Below are 24,175 nucleotides of genomic sequence, written 5' to 3' on the forward strand. Positions count from 1 at the left end.
AAAAAAAAAAAAAAAAAAAAAAGATGAGCAAAAGAAGCTAACAAAAGAGTATATACTATATGATGCTCAATTTATGAAATTCAAGATCAAGACTAAACAATGAAAACAGACATTAGAATAGTGATGAACTTTAGAGGGGTACAGTCTGGAAAGTGGCACAAGGGGAATAGACATGCTAGAAGTATCCTTTGTTTTGATCTGAGTGGTGAGTACACAGGTGTAGAGATATTTAAAATCTATCAGCTATATATTTAAGACTGGAGTATTTTATACACTTTTTATGTTTGCTTTACCTCAAATTCTATTAGAGTATTTATACTCTTCTATGTATGTTTTACTTAAATTAAAAATAAAATGATTGGTCCCTGGCTTTGTTGAGAATAGACTCCAGGCATATAAAGATAGAAGTACGGCAACCCGTCAGGTAGCTCGTGCAAGTAATTCAAATGAAAGATGATAGTGATTCAGACAATGGTGGCGGCAGTGAGGTGATGAGAAAGGATCACCTGGATCCGAAAGGATCAGATTCTGGATATACTTTGAAGGAATCTAATGGGAAGATGTGGCACATAAGAGAGAGCAGTCAAGGATGATGCCAAGGTTTCTGGCCTCGGTAGCCAGGTGGATGACATCTCCAGCCATAAGATGGGAAAAGCCACAGACAGATACAAGGGGTTAATTTCTGGACCTGTTATCTAGTCTCTTAGACACCCAAATGGATGTACAGGCCTTTAGATACACAATCTGGAGTTCAACTGAGAGGTTTTGGAACAGAGATCTAAATTTCAGGGTTATCCTCATACAGAAGGTAATTAAAGCCATGGGGCTACATTAAATCACGAAGGGCGTGTAGCTATAAAAGAGAAGAGGAACAAACAGTGGGCCTGAGGAGACTCACTGGAAAGAAGAGGAGGAACCAACAGAGGAAATGGAGGAAAAGCAACCAGTGACATGTCACGCAAATTAGGAGAGTATGGGACACAGAAAAGCACCTGAAGAAAGTACATTAACTCCAACGGAGACATGAGCTCTAGCTAAAGCAGCTGGTAAGTAAGATGAGAACTAAGAACTGACTCTTAGATTTAGGATTAAATAAATCAACTCATAAAAGCCTCAATCCTACTACTCCCGGCCTCTCATGCTTGCTGGCACTTGGGCTCTCTCTTTCTCTCTCTCTCTCTGTATATGTGTACACACATAGAGAGAGTAAGAGTACCTTAGGTACGCTATCAACAATTATTGAGGGAATGAATTAACTACACAGAGATAAAATGATGTTTTAGGCCTAGATTATTCAAATAAAAAAAGACATAAACAATACTTTATAATACTATTAATAATCAAATTTAGCGTTATCTGCCCAGGCAACTTAGACTTCTGCAGCATCCTAAGCTTCTCCTCTCTAATGCTCATCACACTCATCTACACTGGAGGGATCCAGCATCTCCCCTCTCCCATTTACCCTTCTATGGGAACTTGTTGACATTATATTTTAGGATTGATAGAAATAAATAATTTAAAAGAATTTCCGAAATTGAGGAGCCCATAAAGATCATCTTATCCGACCTTTTCAAATTAAATAATGAGATGAGAAACAGATAATATACATCATTACTCAGAGGACCCAATGAAATTGCACATAAATAGGTACATAGTACAATGCACTGCACATAGTAAGAACTCTAATAAGCTCAAGAATAAAAAAGTAGCTGTGATTACTGTAACAGTCTTTAACATTAATAGCAGGTGGGCTTCCCTGGTGGCACAGTGGTTGGGAGTCTGCCTGCCAATGCAGGGGACACAGGTTTGAACCCTGGTCCGGGAGGATCCCGCCTGCCACGGAGCAGATGAGCCCGTGTGCCACAGCTGCTGAGCCTGTGCTCTAGAGCCCCGCGAGCCACAGCTACTGAAGCCCACGGGCCACATCTGCTGAGGCCTGCGCGCCTAGAGCCCGTGCTCCTCAACGGGATAAGCCACCGCAATGAGAGGCCCACGCACCGCAGCGAAGAGTGGCCCCCATTCGCTGCAACTGGAGGGGGCCCGTGCACAGCAATGAAGACCCAACACAGCCAAAAATAATAAGTAAATAAAATAAATTTTTAAAAAAGCAATAGCAGGTGGTAATGGTATAAAATAGCATCATAGCATCTTTTGCTTTTGGTATTACAGCAATTTTTCTGAGAATTATCCACACTGCACAAAACCTGCTTTCCAAACTTTTAATTCAACAGTTTGCACACTTTGCTATGCATTAGAATCGCCTGATGAACTTTAAATGTATACATGCCCAATTTACACCATCATCAGTTAATTAAGAATGCCTGTGGAGATCAGTTACCAAAAACTGTTCAAAGTCCCCAGGTGATTCCAGTTTGCAGCAATGCCTGGAAAACAAAGCTTCCACCTATGCTCTTCAAAGAAAGTAACTGAATATAATTTCAATTTACCCCACGTGGATGCAAGAATTGCACTGTTCACACTGTAGCACTATATTGTCTTTTGTGTATTTGAACCATTATACTATATAATTCATGTGTTTTACACTTATTCCTTTGGTATTAAAATATATATTTGCCTTTGTAGTAGTAATACAAAGAAATCCGTTCGGTTCTTTGGACACCCCATTTCTCATTTGGCTCAGGTAACAGTCATATCTGCAGCTCATGGACAACTCCCAGGACTTTTACTTGCCTATTTTATGTCATGCACTATTTCTTGGGTCCTTCTGTCTGTGGCTTACATTTTATTGGCATGGAACACCTACATTGCCTCTCTTTTTCCTGCTAAACTTGAGGATGGCTAAATAACTATAAAAATATTGACTGTATACTGAAAATAAAACCAAAAGTTTCTAACTTCTAGATACAATCAATGCTTTCAGAAGTTTTAAAATGTTTGGGAGTTAAAAAAAAAAATGTTTGGGCACACTGAGCCTTCAGGCTTTTGGATTGTATGAAAATAATGTTATCACAATTGCCTAAACCAAAACACAGTTTTTCTAGAGTAAATAAGTAAATTGATCATTGCATGTGTTTTTTTTATTGAAGATACTAAATAAATTCAACAGAAGTTAATTCATATTTTTAGACATGAATAATTTCTATTTGTATAACCAATATTAGTATCTTAAGCAATACCATTTAATTTTATGTTCAATAAATCAAACCATTCACTGATTCATCATTTTTTATTTTTATTTTTTAGTTTTTTTGGTTTCAAAAAAGTTTTTAGCATCTTTATTGGAGTGTGATTACTTTACCATGCTGTGTTAGCTTCTGCTGTATAACAAAGTGAATCAGCTCTATGTATACATATATCCCCATATCCCCTCCCTCTTGCCTCTCCCTCCCACCCTCCCTATCCCATGACTCTAGGTGGTCATGAAGCACAGAGCTGATCTCCCTGTCCTATGCAGCTGCTTCCAACTAGCTTTCTATTTTACATTTGGTAGTGTGTATATGTCAGTGCCACTCTCTCACTTCATCCCAGCTTACCCTTCCCCCACAAAACCAGAGGGGTATTTTTTAGATTCCATATTTATGTGTTGGCACACAGTATTTGTTTTTCTCTTTCTGACTTACTTCACTCTGTATGACAGACTCTAGGTCCATCCACCTCACTACAAATAACTCAGTTTCGTTCCTTTTTATGGCTGAGTAATATTCCATTGTATATATGTACCATGTCTTCTTTATCCATTCATCTGTTGATGGACACGTAGGCTGCTGCCATGTCTTGGCTATTGTAAATAGGGCTTCAATAAACATTGTGGTACATGACTCGTTTTGAATTATGTTTTTCTCACGGTATATGCCCAGTAGTAGGATTGCTGGGTCATATGGTAGTTCTGTTTTTAGCTTTTTAAGGAACCTCCGTACTGTTTTCCATAGTGGCATTATCAATCTACGTTCCCACCAACACTGAAAGAGGGTTCCCTTTTCTCCAAACCCTCTCCAGCATTTATTGTTTGTAGATTTTTTGATGATGGCCATTCTGACCAGTGTGGGGTGATACCACATTGTAGTTTTGATTTGCATTTCTCTAATGATTAGTGATGTTGAGCATCCTTTCATGTGTTTGCTGGCAATCTGTATATCTTCTTTGGAGAAATGTCTATTTAGATCTTCTGCCCATTTTTGGATTGGGTTGTTTGTTTTTTTGATATTGAGCTGCATGAGCTGCTTGTATATTTTGGAGATTAATCCTTTGTCCGTTGATTCGTTTGCAAATATTTTCTCCCATTCTGAGGGTTGTCTTTTTGTCTTGTTTATGGTTACCTTGGCTGTGCAAAAGTTTATAAGTTTCATTAGGTCCCATTTGCTTATTTTTGTTTTTATTTCCATTTCTCCAGGAGATGGGTCAAAAAGGATCTTGCTGTGATTTATGTCAAAGAGTGTTCTTCCTATGTTTTCCTCTAAGGGTTTTATAGTGTCTGGCCTTATATTTAGGTCATTAACCCATTTTGAGTTTATTATTGTGTATGGTGTTATGAAGTGCTCTAATTTCATTCTTTTACATGTATCTGTCCAGTTTTCCGAGCACCACTTATTGAAGAGGCTGTCTTTTCTCCATTGTATATTCTTGCCTCCTTTGTCAAAGATAAGATGATCATTTGTGCATGGATTTATATCTGGGCTTTCTCTCCTGTTCCATTGATCTTTATTTCTGTTTTTGTGCCAGTACCATATTGTCTTGATTACTGTAGCTTTGTAGTATAGTCTGAAGTTAGGGAAGCTGAGTCCCCCAGCTCCTTTTATCTTTCTCAAGATTGCTTTGGCTGTTCAGGGTCTTTTCTGTTTCCATACAAATTGTGAAATTTTTTGTTCTAGTTCTGTGAAAAATGCCAGTGGTAGTTTGATAGGGATTGCATTGAATCTGTAGACTGCTTTGGGTAGTATAGTCATTTTCACAATGTTGATTCTTCCCATCCAAGAACATGGTATATCTCTCCATCTGTCTGTATCGTCTTTAATTTCTTTCATCAGTGTCTTATAATTTTCTGCATACAGGTCTTTTGTCTCCTTAGGTAGGTTTATTCCGAGGTATTTTATTCTTTTTGTTGCAATGGTAAATGGGAGTGTTTCCTTAATTTCTCTTTCATATTTTTCATCATTACTGTATAGGAATGCATGGGATTTCTGTGCATTAATTTTGTATCCTTCTGCTTTACCAAGTTCATTGATTAGCTCTGGTAGTTTTCTGGTGGCATCTTTAGGATTCTCTATGTATAAGATTCTCTATGTACTATGTATAGTATCATGTCATCTGCAAACAATGACAGCTTTTCTTCTTCTTTTCCGATTTGGATTCCTTTTATTACTTTTTCTTCTCTGATTGCTATGGCTAAAATTTCCAAAACTAAGTTGAATAACAGTGGTGAGAGTGGGCATCCTTGTCTTTTTCCTGATTTTAGAAGAAATGGTTTCAGCTTTTCACCATTGAGGATGATGTTGGCTGTGGGTTTGTCATATATGGCCTTTATTATGTTGAGGTAAGTTCCCTCTATGCCTACTTTCTGGAGAGTTTATATCATAAATGGGTGTTGAATTTTGGTGAAAGCTTTCTCTGCATCTACTGAGATTATCGTATGGTTTTTATCCATCAGTTTGTTAATATGATGTATCACATTGATTGATTTGTGTATACTGAAGAATCCTTGAATTCCTGGGATAAACCCCACTTGATCATCATGTATGATCCTTTTAATTGCTGTTGAATTCTGTTTGCTAGTATTTTATTGAGAATTTTTGCATCTATGTTCATCAGTGATATTGGCCTGTAGTTTTCCTTTTAGGTGACATCTTTGGTTTTGGTATCAGGGTGATGGTGGCCTCGTACAATGAGTTTGGATGTGTTCCTCCCTCTGCTATATTTTGGAAGAGTTTGAGAAGGATAGGTGTTAGCTCTTCTCTAAAAGTTTGATAGAATTCGCCTGTGAAGCCATGTGGTCCAGGGCTTTTGTTTGTTGGAAGATTTTTATTCACAGTTTCAATTTCAGTGCTTGTGATTGGTCTCTTTATATTTCGTATTTCTTCCTGGTTCAGTCTCGGAAGGTTGTGCTTTTCTAAGAATTTGTCCATTTCTTCCAGGTTGTCCATTTTATTGGCATAGAGTTGTTTGTAGTAATCTCTCATGATCCTTTGTATTCCTACAGTGTCAGTTGTTACTTCTCCTTTTTCATTTCTAATTCTATTGATTTGAGTCTTCTCCCTTTCTTTTTTGATGTGTCTGGCTAATGGTTTATCAATTTTCTTTACCTTCTCAAAGAACCAGCTTTTAGTTTTATTGATCTTTGCTATTGTTTCCTTCATTTCTTTTTCATTTATTTCTGATATGATCTTTATGATTTCTCTCCTTCTGCTAACTTTGGATTTTATTTTTTTTTGTTCTTCTTTCTCTAATTGCTTTAGGTGTAAGGTTAGGTTGTTTATCTGAGATGCTTCGTGTTTCTTGAGGTAGGATTGTACTACTATAAACTTCCCTCTTAGAACTGCTTTTGCTGTATCCCATAGGTTTTGGGTCATCTTCTTGCATTGCCATTTGTTTCTAGGTATTTTCTGATTTCCTCTTTGACTTCTTCAGTGATCTCTTCGTTATTTAGTAGCATATTATTTAGCCTACATGTGTTTGTATTTTTAGGTTTTTTTTTTCCTGGAATTGATATCCAGTCTCACAGCGCTGGGGTCAGAAAAAGATACTTGATATGATTTCAGTTTTCTTAAATTTAAGAAGGCTTGATTTGTGACCCAAGTTATGATCTATCCTGGAGAATGTTCCATAAGCACTTGAGAAGAAAGGGTATTCTGTTGTTTTTGGAATGGAATGTCCTGTAAATATCAATTAAGTCTGTTTTGTTTAATATGTCATTTAAAGCCTGTGTTTCCTTATTGACTTTCATTTTGGATTATGTGTCCATTGGTGAAAGTGGGGTGTTAAAGTCCCCTACTATGACTGTGTTACTGTCGATTTCCTCTTTTATGGCTGTTAGCATTTGCCTTATGTATTGAGGTGCTCCTGTGTCGGGTGCATAAATATTTACAATTGTTATATCTTCTTGGATTGATCCCTTGATCGTTATGTAGTGTCCTTCTCTGTCTCTTGAAATAGTTTTTATTTTAAAGTCTATTTTGTCTGATATAAGTATTGCCACTCCAGCTTTCTTTTGATTTCCATTTGCAGGGAATATCTTTTTCCAACCCCTCGCTTTCAGTCTGTATGTGTCCCTAGGTCTGAAGTGGGTCTCTTGTAGACAGCATATATATGGGTCTTGTTTTTTGTATCCATTCAGCCAGTCTATGGCTTTTGGTTGTAGCATTTAATCCATTTACATTTAAGGTAATTATCAATATGTATGTTCCTATTCCCATTTTCTTAATTGTTTTGGGTTTGTTTTTGTAGGTCTTTTCCTTCTCTTGTGTTTCCTGCCTAGAGAAGTTCCTTTAGCACTTTCTGAAAGCTGGATTTGTGGTGCTGAATTCTCTTAACTTTTGCTTGCCTGTAAAGCTTTTAATTTCTCCATTGAATCTGAATGAGATCCTTGCTGGGTAGAGTAATCTTGGTTGTAGGTTTTTCCCTTTCATCACTTTAAATATACCCTGACACTCCCTTCTTGCTTGCAGAGTTTCTGTTGAAGTGTCAGCTGTGAACCTTATGGAGAGTCCCTTGTATGTTATTTGTTGCCTTTCCCTTGCTGCTTTTAACATTTTTTCTTTGTATTTAATTTTTGATAGTTTGATTAATATGTATCTTGGTGTGTTTCGCCTTGGATTTATCCTTTATGGAACTCTCTGTGCTTCCTGAACTTGACTATTTCCTTTCCCATGTTATGGAAATTTTCAACTATAATCTCTTCAAATATTTTCCAGACCCTTTCCTTTTCTCTTCTTCTGGGATTCCTAAAATTCAAATGTTGGTGTGTTTAATGTTGTCCCAGAGGTCTCTGAGACTGTCCTCAATTCTTTTATCTTCATTCTGCTTTGTGGTAGTTACTTCCACTATTTTATCTTCCAGGTCACTTATCCATTCTTCTGTATCAGTTATTCTGCTATTCATTCCTTCCAGAGAATTTTAAATTTCATTTATTGTGTTGTTCATCATTGTTTGTTTGCTCTTTAGTTCTTCTAGGTCCTTGTTAAACATTTCTTGTATTTTCTCCATTCTGTTTTCAAGGTTTTGGATCATCTTTACTATCATTACTGTGAATTCTTTTTCAGGTAGACTGCCTATTTCCTCTCATTTGTTTGGTCTGGTGGGTTTTTACCTTGCTCCCCCTCATCTGCTGCATATTTCTCTGTCTTCCCATTTTTCTCAAATTACTGTGTTTGGGGTCTCCTTTTCACAGGCTGCAGGTTCTTAGTTCCCATTTTTTTTTGGTGTCTGCTCCCAGTGGGTAAGGTTGGTTCAATGGCTTGTGTCGGCTTCCTGGTGGAGCGGACTGGTGCCCGTGTTGTGGTGGGTGGGGCTGGATCTTGTCTTTCTGGTGGTCAGGGCCATGTCTGATGGAGTGTTTTGGGGTGTCCATGAACTTGGTATGATTTTAGGCAGCCTCTCTGCTAATGGGTGGGGTTGTGTTCCTGTCTTGCTAGTTGTTTAGCATGGGGAGTTCAGCACTGGAGCTTGCTGGCTGTTGGGTGGAGCTGGGTCTTAGCGTTGAGACGGAGATCTCTGGGAGAGCTCTCGTCGACTGATATTACGTGGGGCTAGGAGGTCTCTGGTGGTCCAGTGTCCTGGACTTGGCTCTCCCACCTCAGAGGCTCAGGCCTGACATCAGGCTGGAGCACCCAGACCCTGTCAGCCACACGGCTCAGAAGAAAAGGGAGAAAAAAATAAAGAAAAAAAAATAGAAAAATAAATAAAATAAAATAAAAAATATTTAAATAAATAAATTCACAAGAAGAGAGCAACCAAACCAATAAACAAATCCACCAATGATAACAAGCGCTAAAAACTATACTAAGGTAAATGTAAGAATCAAAAACAAGTCAGTCACAGACAGCAGACCCCAAGTCTACAGTTGCTCCCAAAGTCCACCACCTCAATTTTGGGATGATTTGTTGTCTATTCAGGTATTCCACAGATGCAGGGTACCTCAAGTTGCTTGTGGGGATTTAATCCGCTGCTCCTGAGGCTGCTGAGAGATTTCCCTTTCTCTTCTTTGTTCACACAGCTCCTGGGGTTCAGCTTTGGTTTTGACCCCACCTCTGCGTGTAGTTTGCTCTCAGGCATCTGTACCCACCCAGACAGGATGGGGTTAAAGCAGCGGCTGATTAGGGGGCTCTGGCTCACTCAGGCCGGGGGTAGGGAGGGGTACGGATGCGGGGCAAGCCTGCGGCTGCAGAGGCCGGCGTGACGTTGCAATAGCCTGAGGCGCGCCGTGTGTTCTCCCAAGGAAGTGGTCCCTGAATCACGGGGCCCTGGCAGTGGCAGGCTGCACAGGCTCCCAGGGGTGTTTGGATAGTGACCTGTGCTTGCACACAGGCTTCTTGGTGGCTGCAGCAGCAGCCTTAGCATCTCATGCCCGTCTCTGGGGTCTGCGCTGAGAGCCGTGGCTCGCACCGGTCTCTGGAGCTCATTTAGGCAGTGCTCTGCCTTCTGTGGGCAGCCAGGGAAGGAATTCCGTCTCCTGGCGCACCCCGAAACAATGGTCTCTTGCCTCTTAGGAAGGTCCAGACTTTTTCCCAGACTCCCTCCTGGCTAGCTGTGGCGCACTAGCCCCCTTCAGGCTGTGTTCATGCAGCCAACCCCAGTCCTCTCCCTGGGGTCTGACCTCCGAAGCCCGAGCCTCAGCTCCCAGCCCCTGCCCGCCCCGGTGGGTGAGCAGACAAGCCTCTCAGGCTGGTGAGTGCCGGTCGGCCCTGATCCTCTGTGCGGGAATCTCTCCACTTTGCCCTCTGCACCCCTTTGCTGCGCTCTCCTCCGCGGCTCCGAAGCTTCCCTCCCGCCCACCTGAAGTCTCCACCAGTGAAGGGGCTTCCTAGTGTGTGGAAACTTTCCCTCCTTCACAGCTCCCTCCCAGAGGTGCCGGTCCTGTCCCTATTTTTTGTCTCCGTTTTTTCTTTTTTCTTTTGCCCTACCCAGGTACATGGGGAGTTTCTTACCTTTTGGGAGATCTGAGGTCTTCTGCCAGCATTCAGTAGGTGTTCTGTAGGAGCTGTTCCACATATAGATGTATTTTTGATGTATTTGTGGGGAAGAAAGTGATCTCCATGTCTTACTCCTCTGCCATCTTGAAGGTCTCCAATTCATCATTTATTAAACTTACTTTATGCCTGGAATTGTACTCGGTGCTACAGATATAAATTTCAAGATATAGCCACTATTCTCGTATATTCTAAAGAGCATTGATTTCTTTCCAGTATTTTCCACTATTCCCACAAAGAATGGGAGTCATTTTTCAGAAATTTGATTGTCTGACTTCATAATTGTACATTTATCTTGACCCTTATGAACTTGCTCAGTATGAACATGGCTAATTGTTCAATCACAAATTGGATTTCAAATGAGGAAAACAAGAGTTTTCATTATCTTCACTTATGAAAACTCTAGACAGTCAACATTGTATGTATGCTTTCAAATATTTTTTAAACCTGAGGGTCAATACGTGTTCTCAACATTTTAAACGCAGAGTGTGTATTGCATATATGTGGACTTATTCATTTCAGTGTTGAATGAAGTAGTCCAAAAAAAGAGCAGTGTTCTTAATTAGCACAACTCTTTTCTTTTTTCCACTGTCTACAAGAGACTCTCTTTATTTATTTATTTTTTATTGGTGTATAGTTGTTTTACAATGTTGCATTAGTTTCTACTGTACAGTGGAGTTCCCTGTGCTACACAGCAGGTTCTCATTAGTTATCTGTTTTATACATATTAGTGTATAGTGTATATATGTCAATCCCAATCTCCCAATTATTGAACTCATGAACTTTAAGTGGCACGTTTGATGCCACCCATCCTTTTAGTATTTTTACTACAAAACTAGGATAACCTGTTTTGGAAGATGTAATTGGAGGCATCTTTCACAATATTAACAAAATTATGCCTTGCCTATTCATAGGTTTCTTTCAGTTTTACTTACGAATATTTAATGGAAATTACATTCTGAGTGTGATTAGTATCAATTGAGATCAGTTTGTGATTAAATTTTAACCATGGCACCAACACTTAACAACAAGTAATCAATTCATTCAGCCACTATTGACTGTTTATTATGGGCAAACAGCTCTACTAGATGGTTAAGGGATGTAAAAATGACTATAAGGTCTTTGCCTTTGTGAGCTTCGTGAGCTGTAAAATAGCTGAAGAGACGAAAAAAGATTCATAAATCACCATAACACAAGGCGTAACAGTCCAAAAAAGAATTACAGAGAACACTATAAGGCAGTGAAGAGAATGGATTTATCAATTTTCACTATGGATCTGGTGAAAGCTTCAAAGAAGAAGTGTCATTTGGATGCACAGGAGAAGTCTGATTCTGAGAAGGTTAGACAAGCTTCAGAAGGGGGAGCAGCCATGCCCAGCAGAGCAGCTTAGAGCAACACACAATTGCTCAAAGCATTGATTTCTTTCCAGTATTTTCCACTATTCCCACAAAGAATGGGAGTCATTTTTCAGAAATTTGATTGTCTGACTTCATAATTGTACATTTATCTTGACCCTTATGAACTTGCTCAGTATGAACATGGCTAATTGTTCAATCACAAATTGGATTTCAAATGAGGAAAACAAGAGTTTTCATTATCTTCACTTATGAAAACTCTAGACAGTCAACATTGTATGTATGCTTTCAAATATTTTTTAAACCTGAGGGTCAATACGTGTTCTCAACATTTTAAACGCAGAGTGTGTATTGCATATATGTGGACTTATTCATTTCAGTGTTGAATGAAGTAGTCCAAAAAAAGAGCAGTGTTCTTAATTAGCACAACTCTTTTCTTTTTTCCACTGTCTACAAGAGACTCTCTTTATTTATTTATTTTTTATTGGTGTATAGTTGTTTTACAATGTTGCATTAGTTTCTACTGTACAGTGGAGTTCCCTGTGCTACACAGCAGGTTCTCATTAGTTATCTGTTTTATACATATTAGTGTATAGTGTATATATGTCAATCCCAATCTCCCAATTATTGAACTCATGAACTTTAAGTGGCACGTTTGATGCCACCCATCCTTTTAGTATTTTTACTACAAAACTAGGATAACCTGTTTTGGAAGATGTAATTGGAGGCATCTTTCACAATATTAACAAAATTATGCCTTGCCTATTCATAGGTTTCTTTCAGTTTTACTTACGAATATTTAATGGAAATTACATTCTGAGTGTGATTAGTATCAATTGAGATCAGTTTGTGATTAAATTTTAACCATGGCACCAACACTTAACAACAAGTAATCAATTCATTCAGCCACTATTGACTGTTTATTATGGGCAAACAGCTCTACTAGATGGTTAAGGGATGTAAAAATGACTATAAGGTCTTTGCCTTTGTGAGCTTCGTGAGCTGTAAAATAGCTGAAGAGACGAAAAAAGATTCATAAATCACCATAACACAAGGCGTAACAGTCCAAAAAAGAATTACAGAGAACACTATAAGGCAGTGAAGAGAATGGATTTATCAATTTTCACTATGGATCTGGTGAAAGCTTCAAAGAAGAAGTGTCATTTGGATGCACAGGAGAAGTCTGATTCTGAGAAGGTTAGACAAGCTTCAGAAGGGGGAGCAGCCATGCCCAGCAGAGCAGCTTAGAGCAACACACAATTGCTCAAGAGGATGCCTGAAAACAGACCATGCCAGCCTTTCCTTTCTGCAATTATGTTTACAGAGCTGAATTTGGCCTGGAACTGAAAAGGCTCTGATGCCCCCTGGGATCCTAAAACCACTGCAATATAAAAAGCTAAATAATTGTAAAACAGGTAGTAGGCGTAATATTTCAAAGACTGAGTTCTCTCTATAGACACAATGCATCCTGGTTAGGGCATGTTTGAGGTTCTGCTGCTGTGAATCATACACAGAGAATGTGTAGAAGAATGTAAAGCAAGCGTAACTTTCATTCTCTCCAATGGTAAGTTCTTTTGTGACCTGTGCTATTTTTAATTAATGAGTCTTCCTATTTTTCATGATAAACATACACTGCTAGTATCATTATATAAATTAATTACATTTGATTTCAACCAAAAATAAATAGATACGATGGCTCAGTTTGAGCAAAATCCCATCCTATCATAAAATTCAAATAATTATATAGATTTTAGCCAAAGATTTTAATATAACTTTTAAATATAAATGTTTGAAGAATTAAAGTAAAATGCAACAGTGTTTTTGCATTGGTTAAATATTCTTAAGATGTTTGCTTTCATTCACTCCATAACAATTATTTATTCATTGAGACATGTCCAAGCCCTTAAAAATATATATAGTCTCACAGGAGAGATAATTCCAATGTAATGTGATGAATGTTATAATCAGAGAAACACAGACTCCTAAAGAAGCATGCAGAACAGTCTATTCATGATCAGAGGTAAACGGACCAGGAAAGGAGAAAGTTATTAGTAACTAAGACTTCTCTATCATGGTTACAGAGATACCTTCTTCTGAAGTTGCCATAATTATAGCATTTTTCCAATGATAAAAGTGTTGATCAGAGAATTAAACTGAGATGCTCAAGGATACACAGAGAGAATATGTCAAAAACAGAGCCTGTATCATTAACTCCCACATTATTTTTTTTTCTGCTTCAAGGGAAGCCTGAGCCAGTCCCTGAAAGGTTAGGAAGGGTTAACCAAATAACAGGATGTGGGGTGAAGTGAACCCAAAGAAGGAGCAATATGTGAACTGGTCAGGGTTGAGAAACACCATTAGTTAAGGGACTGGGGAATTCAGAATAGCCAGGAATATTAAGAGTTGAACCCCACTTAAATCTTTCTCCACAACATCTTTGTTTATCAATGCGAAAACAGGCCCCTCCAAAGGCTGGTGGCCTTCAGTAGGTTTCAAGAAACTATGCTGGAGGAGAGAACAGGCAGAAAGACTCCAGGAACAAGTATCTTGAGATCTGGAAAATCTAGCGGCAGAAGACGAGGCCATAGAGATAAACAGGGGCTAGATGTGGAACATCTTCCACGTCTTGCTAAGGGCCTGGGCTTGATAGTAGAGCTCAGGGCGCTAATGGTGTTTCTGATGCGAAAGAAATGGTCAGCGTTGCACTGAAGATATCTATTTTATATGACCACACAGTATATACATAGGTTTATAGATAGAAATTAATAAAAGTTTCACAAGTCAATTTCTACCCATTCTATCTGCAATGCACTCTGATTTTTAAAAAGTCTATTTTAGTGTATTTAATTTTAATATGTCATTTGTAAAATATTAACTTCATAACACACTAGGTGAACAGGCTGCACTGTGAGGAACTGGACACTACATGTCAAGAAGAGAAGCACGGGAAATGGTTTGAAAGCCACTTTTTCCTTCACCACTTAACCCAGCACAGGAAGGGAGTTCACACACAGTTTTTTTGTTGTTGTTGTTGTTGTTTTGCGGTACGCGGGCCTCTCACTGTTGTGGCCTCTCCCGTTGCGGAGCACAGGCTCCGGATGCGCAGGCTCAGCGGCCATGGCTCATGGGCCCAGCTGCTCCGCGGTATGTGGGACCTTCCCGGACCGGGGCACGAACCCGTGTCCCCTGCATCGGCTGGCGGACTCTCAACCACTGCGCCACCAGGGAAGTCTCATACACAGCTTTAAGCATGGGTATTATTTACTGCAAATGCAAAACCCTTTTTTCAGCTTTACCATAGACTCTGGCAAATTTGATATTATTTTGGCCATTCAGCAGAGGCTTAGAAATGACATACTTTGTACAAGTTTACACAATTAATAAATAGCAGAGCCAGAATTCAAACACAACCCTGTCAGTCTCCAATGAAATCACCATTTCTGCCACATTATGCTTTCTACCACTATAATTTAGACATTCTGACTGAGCCATTTCCAGCTTCTGACTCAAGCTCTCTACATGATTGACAGGCAGTTAGGATACAGGCCTGGCACAAGATAGGTGCTCCATAAATCTGTGGTTGAATGTAAGGATGAAATTGTGTCGTGTGAAAGGAAGGACAGAAAGAGTATGCAAAATCTATTTGTTCCATCCATATTCTAAGTTCATAAGGTTTAAATGATTCCAAATTATTTCACAACTAACCAATGCATTTTTATCTCCCGGTAGATGAACATACAGAATGACTGATGTGGCCACAAGCCAAGGAACGCTGGCAGCCACCAGAAGCTGGAATGGGCAAGGAATGGATTCCCCCTACAGCCTCTGGAGGAAACACAGGACTGCTGAAGCCTTGATTTTGGCCCTGTGATACTGATTGCAGACTTCTGGCATCCAAACAGTGAGAGATTAAAGTTCTACTGTTTGAAGCCACCACATCTGTGATAATTTGTTATAGCAGTCCCAGGAAACTAGTGCAGCAGAGCAGTATATCCCAAAACTTTAGCAAGCCTAAGGGTCAGCTGGGATCTGTAAGCATGCAGAGTTCTAGGCCTTGCCCTCTGAGGTTTGATTTGTTAAGTCTGTGGGGAGGGGAGGTGAAAGGTACAGTTTAGGTATTTCACGTCATCGAATGCTATGTCCCATGTTTTCCTCTCCTATCTCGTTAGTTTGTGTTGTGGGATAGGGAGAGGTAGGAGATAGAAATTTTGTTTAGCTCTTCAGTTTGTTTTTGTGTTTAGTTGGTCTGGGGTTAGCTACAAGGAGTCAGTTCATTAATTAAGCACTATAGTATAATAGTTTAAAGTTTTGCAGTCAAATAAATCTGTGTTTGAATCATAGTTATGCAATTTACACACTGTTAGAAATAAAGTTTTTACTCTGCTGAAGCCTCAGATTACAGATGTTTATGAGGAGCTTAGCTCCATACTAGGCATATGTGTATCTATGTCTGTGTGTACATGTGTGTATGTATAAATTTTCATACTAGGAAAGCTTTATATAAACACATATATAACAGAAGTGTGTATGTGACTAGATAGATAGATAGATAAGGGTACAGATATGGAAAATTTATTAGAATTTTATCAGATAAAAATTATTTTTTGTTTAAAATTCTATATTCTGCTTTAACTGACTTGGTGATTAGAGAATAATGAACATCATTTAATATTAGTTGCCAATTATAGATGACATTAAATCTTCATTATAGGCTATAATTGCCAATATAAAGTATTATAAATATAAAATTATAAAATACTATGTCAGTACTCATTGACCTGAAAATATACTCTGTAGGTTTTTAATAATTCCTGCTTCTCGGTTTGTTTCAGAGAACAAAACAAAACAAGGAATCTTACTCTTTTATTATGAAGTTACAAGACCATTCTAAACAAATAATATCTGTTTAGATATAGGGCTAAAGTTACATATAACAATTAATTATTTTCCAAATGCATAATTTCACCACAAAATTTATAAATCATTATTTATCTCATATGCCCACACCCTCTCCCAACCTAACCAAAGCTTTTATTCCTGTCATAGATGGAAGAAACAAGCATAATATTAAAGAAAAATGCTCATTTATATTGCAAGTTTGGAGCGGGGGGAGAGGGATCCAAACTTTAAAGAAGAGGGGGAGGGGGAAGAAGAGGAAGAGATCAAAATCTCAAGACTTGAGTCCCAGGCCATATTTTTTTAAATGCATTTGTTAATAAGTTTTAAAGCAATTTGGCCTAGACTCAGATAGACGTGAGACCAAACACTGATTCTTCCACTTACTAAATAGGGACACAGGCAGCCTCAGTGAGACAAGTTCTTTTGTAGGTTTGCTATGATGACTCAATGAAAAATGCAAGCAAAGCATCTAGTACAGCACTGGATAAAGATGGTTGACATTCAACCTGAAGATGAATCAATAAGCGATACTGATATGGCTGAACTCTCAGGTCCATCTCTAAAATTTGATGCTTCTATGATATGATTTCATAATATTTTTTTAATGTTTGAAACATGGCTAATACAAATCAAACGGGCAATATAATTTTTCAAAGTGTAACCAGACATGTCATGAATTTTGTCTGTGGCTATCCACACAGGTCAGTTTAATTTAATTCATATTAAAATCATTTAAATATAATATCATAAAACAAGTAGATTGGGTACATCTACTGATTTTCAAATAATTTATTTTATCAAAGATATACTTGCCAAATGATTATACTGAGATCAAGTGAATAAGATTCCCCCATTTCATTTCCTTTTTCTGTCCTATGGAAGTATTTTTTAAAAACATTGTTTAATCACCATAGGTTTTTAAGCTAAGAATATCATAGGTCATATTTAAAATGGCTTCATATCTTAGTATATGGTTTTCTGAACTAGGGTTTTAAAAACTGCTCTTATTTCATATTTTTTAGTACTGAGTATTAAATTTCTCAGTTAATTTTCTATTAATTTCAAGAAGGGTTGAAAAAGATGGAGCAGTAAGTTCTTTAAAAAAAAAACTAGATTAGTGAGGGTAATAAAACTAAAATTACAAAAGGATTGCTGCAAAATATGTTTTCTAATACAAGGTATGATGGTATTTTGTGTTTACTCAGATAGTGGCTTATCAGTGGGAAACAACTTACAGCATTTTAAGTCAAAACTATCAGGATAAAGAACATTCTAAATGTTTAAGAAAGTGGTTGGTATTTAAATATATAGTAGAAATATTAAGTACCTTTGCAATTTTTTATGTACAGAATAAAGCTTAATAACTACCTGCAAAACCAGAAATATTTTATATCTTGTCTCCAGAAAGACGGAAAAAATTTGTATGTGGAATCTGGTGTCCAACCCAAAGGGAGTTACTTAACTTCAATTTCTATTTGTCCTACTAACGGCACAAACCAATTTAAATATTGATACTCATAAGAAAAACATTTACACTATTTATTCTATAATATAAAATTAGTGTAGAAAAGCATTCTTGTGTCTTCAGCATTTATTTAATTTCTGAATGGCAGACCAGATAACTTTCATAAAAATATTGTTTTTCGTTGTAAATTAGACGTAATATATTCTAAGAAATGTCTTTCTTACTTTACTATGAATGTAGTTTTAAAAAGCTATAAAGATTGAAAACCCAGGTATATCTATAAGATGAAATATTGAACAGACCGTGGTCTTTGGTGTTTCATTAAATCAGTCTAGCAAGTCGGAGTTCTAACAGACTTTAATCAGTCTAATTTTCCTCATTACAGAAATGAGTGAAAACTCTGAGCATTTACTGAATTCTTTTTCCTGGATCATCTAATCAGAATTAGAATTCCAGTGACCACTGTCCTTTCAACATGACACACTTACTCTCAGCACTCCCATGTTATTTCAATTACTTCATTCAAACTTTACAAGTATACAGAGCAACTTCTAGAGATAAACTCAGTTTTAAAAATCATCAGGGTGATACTCTAATCATTTAATATAAATTTCCTAATACTTGTAGTTTATGCTTATTCTCCTGAAGTGGGAGCCTAAATAAAAATAATGAATCATTAAGGAAACTACAAAGTAGAGATTTTCAGTTACTATTTCTTTAGAGATCAGAGCTCTATTTGTAGGAAAGCATTTGTCTTCATTAAGCTATCTTTTTCTAGACATTCCAGAAGATGAACAGTTTCAAAATGGCAGGGGATCATGTGAATGGACTAACTTAGCAATATTCCACTCCTCTGAGTCATAGTGCTAGAATCCTGCAGCGTGCCATTTATAAGATTTTACTAAACCTTTAGAGCATTCCAATATTTTATCTCTTCCCTATTTGGTTAGGAGCCTCATCTTCTTATCTTACCTAAATAGATCCTTTAAAAGGGCAGCAATAACAAGCAGTGGCTGAAAGAATTAAAACTTAAAAGGACAGCATGGTGATAAAAGAACAGGATACTTTTTCTGTCAAGAATAGTTTCACTGTCTGGACTGCTGTAAACTATAGAAATGGAATAAAGATGCCTGTGAAATCCATGATGGTAATTATTGTGGCAGCCATAACCCCGTGGGACATGGAATCAGAGAATTAAGGGAAGACTAAAACATAATTTTTCATCTCCTAGGAATAGAAAAGGGTAAGAGGCACAAGTTTTCCAAAAATCCGCATCTCAGCAAATTTTAAACAATATGATATGATAGAAAAGAAGGGAGAATGTTGTGGCTGAAAAAACCAGTCGAGCTATTAGAGTGAGGTGAAGGGAGGAAGCAGCGAAGAGGAAGGACAGGCTGGGAACCACGCCCTCACCTCTGCCCCACCATCTAATTCTTGGTTTGCAACTATTTCACATGATCAAATTTCCTAACCCCTCCATGCATTTATGAAGATTATTAAATATCATGGCCTAGTTTATTAGCACCCCACTCTAACCAACTGAGCTAACTGGCCAAGTGCTCTAATGGTCTATTTTAAAATAAAGAAAATTTTGTTTTCAAAACAACTTTTCCTCTACGTGTCTTACATTTTTGTCTAAGAACCTTGCACTTGTGCCTCTGCATTTCAAATACATGTTGGGCATTTTTTTTCTGCTATTTTTAATCTGCTGGGCATTCTGGATGTTCCTGGTATTTATAGTTGGCTAATTTATTTCCTCATGTAATCTCACCAGAGTTGTGGCATGCAGCATATATTTTGAATCCTGATACCACCCACCTAGAAATTACTTAACAGGTGTCATCCACATTAGTAACTTCATCTTTGGATGAGGTTAAATATAGTGTTGAATAAGCTCCTACAAACTTAGTTCTGTGTTTTTCAGGATGAGTTTGGTCTCAAACTTATTAAGGAAAGATAGCAATAGATAGCAGTTGAAACTTGGAATAAATATGAATCAACCTCTCAATAATCCTGCTAATAAAGACAAGTTCATATTTTTCTTAAATATGTGCCCTTTAGCCAATGATATTTGAAAGAATTTTTGTTGAATTTTCTTTATCTGCTATAAAATACTATAATCAATGTTTTTTCTTTATATTATAAGGTAACCATTAGAGAATGACATGGAAAAGAGCACATTAATAGTATCTAATAGTCTGAAGTCATTATCATATTGATTTGAATTCCTTCCATTTCTACGTAATCCACTAACAAATACCACCTCTTCAAGCAATCATATCCCCTTATGAAAGGAAAGTGTATCCCCATTGTTTTCCAACATTAAATCTTCCACACAGACTCCAAATTTCCTCCTCTGCCACATCCCTGAGGATCTGGCATGGTCACTTGTCTCCCCATCCCCCTGGATCCTCCCCTTTCCCTATTGCTTCCTCCTTCTCTGCCTACTTCCACACTTGCAAAAACTCCCCTCACCTTGACTTCCTCTCAAACTATATATTTTTTATTCATCCTTCAACAGGAAAGTCCTGGAGAGATCATTCAAGACTCAGTGGATATCTGCACCTCTCAGCTATTCTTGAACACATGATCACTCTACAGAAGATGTTTACATGAAGGTCATTAACGCCTGTCTAATTACCAAAACTAACTCTCCTGCCTTCTGGTATACCAACCCATTGACTAGGTAGCATTTGACAGCACCTGCCACATTTTCCCCATCTTACATTGCCCTGTCCCACTGGGTTAGCCCGAGTATGTACTACAGCTTAAGCTACCACAGCTACCCTAAGGATTAACAATCCATATCTGTTGATCCACTCTCTCAGTGATGGGCTCACTTTCTCACCATTCTTTTCACCCTTTTCTGACTCCTTCACCTCTGCTTATCACATACATGTTGGTATTCCTCAGTGTGAGAACCTCAGCTTTCTTCCTTTCTGACTTTACACAGACCTCCTAGAGATCTCGTCCTTGGCCATGGCTTTAACCATTATCTACGCAGTAGGTATATTCTAACCAATATCTTACTTCTGGCCTTTAGAATCACATGCCTAATTGCCTCCAATAACCTCCTACTTCACGTTCCAATGGGTACATCAAATTCTACTTGTCAAAATCTGAATTTGTCCTCTTCCCTTCTTCATCTTTTAGCCTGTTTTCTCCCTCTATAATAATCATCTGGTTTAATGGTAACTACTTACTCATTCAGGCCAAAAAATCGGGGACCACTGCGCAGTCCCTATATTTTTCATCTCCCATACCCAACCGAAGGCCAACACTTAAGTATTCTACAATGCCCAGAAAGCACCTGGGGTGATCATTTTTAATATTTACATCAAATCACAACACAGCCCAGCTTTAAAAGTCCTCCAAAGGCTCCTCAATCAACTTAGAGTAACATACAAACTCCTTCCTTTGGTCCTACATAATCAGGCTTCCGTCGTCCCCTCCAATCACCTCTCACTGTGCTCAAACCACAGTCGTCTTCTGCTTCTGGAACACACCAAGCTCACTTCCTTCACATTCCTTTTGTTCTTCCCTATTAACACTGTTACTATTATTTATTTGAAAATTTGCTCCTCTGATCCTCAATTGTCCCTACACCTGGTGCCTTATGTGCTCAGTTAATATTGCCTAAATATGAATAGCTGGCTGTTATTCATCAATATACCATACATTCGTACCATGAGAGAACTTCTATTACTAAAGGCTGAAAATGATCCAATAAAGGTTACCAAGTTTGAAATTTAAAAAAGACAATTTGTAACTAGAAACAGTAGCAGACCTAGTTTTACCTTACCTTTTGTTATTAAACATGAACGCCAACCAAAGGCCATGAAAAATCAGATATATAAAAAGCATTGGACAAGTAGTTCTATAAGTAAGGACAGTGCTCGCCGTTACTAACACAGCACTGCTCGGTTGTTACACAATAAAGAAACAGGCAACATCCTGTTTGGAAAAGATGTATGAAATTTATAAGCCTAGTCATGCTATCATAATTCTCTTTCCTCTACTTTCTTGTCTCACTTAAAATCTGGAATTTTTATTCATTAGTAACATAGTAACATAGTACCGATGCCAATTCTTAAGAACAGAGGCAAAAATAATTCTGCCAAAAAAGTTACATTTGTGTCATATGTATTCTTCTGAATCATCTTATTGAAGGCATGCCAATTTCAGGTTAGAAATTCAACCACATCAAAAAAAATGAGGGTACAAGTCATCGTGACTCAAAATTCAGTGTAATTCTGACTAAAACTTTTTGGCTGGAAAAAAATAATCACCTATTTTATAACATTTGCATTTCTCAGGTTTTGGTTTTTCTGTTTGTTTTAAATCAGAAGCAGAAATATCAACATAACATGTATGCTAGATGTTGCATGACATTTGGGGGCTAATAAGGAACAGGAAGTAATAAAATTAAGAGAGTCTTATACCCATGAGAATATTTTCAGATTTGTAGAATTTTAGGCACAGATGTTTCAGATAAATATCTAAGGACCGCATCTCTATCTATAGTTATGAGTTTTGAAGGTTTATTTGTTTATTATCTGTCATGAAGTAATAGCTTGGCTATTTATTGAACTGTAATCAGAATCAAATTGGAATGCCAGCAGAGAACATAAGAGTTTTAGTATCCAACATCTCTTTATGGTTGAAATAATGAAAGTAAAACCAACAGTGTTGGGTTTGAGAAATAACATATGATATTCAGGGACTATAGAGCTTTTTAATATAAAGCCTTAAAAATCTTTTAACAGGTATTAATTCATGAATGTGCTCTTTATAAAGTTTGTAGCAATACTATTCTGCATTTCCATATCAGTTTAGGTAGTAAAGAATGTCCATAATTATATGTCATTATCATATCATAATTAGGGTTCATTTTACAGATGAGAAAGCTGAGGCTCAGAGAAGTTACATGTCTTTCCCATCATCGTGCAGCTTTTATTATAGCAGGGCCTAAAGGTATTATAACTACTTCCAGTAAAACTTCAGGAAATAACTATAATTAATTTTAATAGAGTCGTCTTTGTGCCCAGAGTAATTAGATCAGGAAGTTTCCTTAAAACTGAAATGTTTTACAGAGAATCTTTCTTTATAGTGATTTTTTTCACAAGAGCGACACAGAGTTCATGACACTGTAGTAGGGCCTTAGAGGAGTGCTTAAACACACACACACACACACACCCAGACATGCTAGTTAATCACTCTTTAAAAATAAATTCTTTTTATTATTTTGGATTTCAGTTTTCTGACATTAAATAAAGCAGGTCAGCAGGTCAAAACAGTTCATCATTTTTTTCATTCTTGCAGTTTCTGTCAATTAAGTACTCATTATTTTTATTTTAAATGCCTATTCTATGCTAAAAAGAGTTTTGGAGGAAACCTCATCTTGTGGATTTTGGCTGTCATTCCTGATTATATCTGCTGACATAACTTCAGTTAAGGCATTTTGGTTTCATATTGTCCTATAAAATAAAGTTGTGGCTATTTAATTAAGAAAGGGGTGGGTTTTTATCTCAGCAGTTTATTAATCTATTATTTTATTATAAAACTCTAGGCTTTACCAAGTGGTAAAAATAAGAGAGGGCTGGGGGACAGACAGACCTCTAGATCGACAACTTTCTGGAAAAGGCTATGAATCATATCTCCTAGTCAGTCCCTGCTCAGCAAAATTCCAGCAGCCTGCCCTTAGAGTTATCTCCAAAAGTGTTGAAGAGTCCATGTGTTTACATTGGACTTTGTTATGAGCGAAGAAAATACTATTCATATATTTTTAAAATGCACGTGGCAACTTTTGTTCTTCAAACCAGTTGTTCAGACAAAAAGGCTCCACTTAAAACTGGAAATGGGATTTACTGCCACCAAGACCAGTGTTACATTATTCAGACATCAGAACAAAAAAAAAGGTCAAGAATCTGATAAAACACCTGGAGACTGGTTCTTCAGGAGTCATACATATTCAACTGTATTGTTGTTATCACTTCTTCCTAAATTGCGCCCAAAGAAATATATATGATAGAATATGATCAAATGGTTTCTTAAACAAGGAGAGAGACATGCAAAAGAAACTTCTAGTCCATTTATAAATGCAGTTAACTCTGGAAGTGAAGACAAGCAATATATTCAGAATAAACATGATTCTTACCATCTGAGATTGACTCCTAGGACATCCATTGATATCTTCAACTTTTTCATTTGCTAAAGCCAAGAAATAAAATAAAAGAGAGAAAAAAAGAACGACATGCTTAAGCCATGAAGTGAAACACAAAAAAAGGAGACTAAGAAAAAAAGAAAAAAAAAAAAAA

At 37.4% G+C, this 24,175-nt stretch overlaps 1 protein-coding gene across 3 annotated transcripts in view; it reads right to left on the reverse strand.

The window, feature by feature from the left end:
* Nucleotides 1-24,175, reverse strand: part of NAV3 (neuron navigator 3) — a 356,590-nt gene that overhangs the window by 223,337 nt on the left and 109,078 nt on the right. For all 3 annotated transcript variants that reach the window (XM_024736709.1, XM_024736708.1, XM_024736707.1), the window contains exon 3: nucleotides 24,016-24,068. In XM_024736709.1, the coding sequence (XP_024592477.1) occupies nucleotides 24,016-24,068 (53 nt within the window). The remainder of the gene's footprint in view (nucleotides 1-24,015; nucleotides 24,069-24,175) is intronic.

Source organism: Neophocaena asiaeorientalis, unplaced genomic scaffold, assembly GCF_003031525.2.
Source record: "Neophocaena asiaeorientalis asiaeorientalis breed wild unplaced genomic scaffold, Neophocaena_asiaeorientalis_V1.1 scaffold134, whole genome shotgun sequence".
In the NCBI taxonomy this organism is placed as follows: Eukaryota; Metazoa; Chordata; class Mammalia; order Artiodactyla; family Phocoenidae; genus Neophocaena; species Neophocaena asiaeorientalis.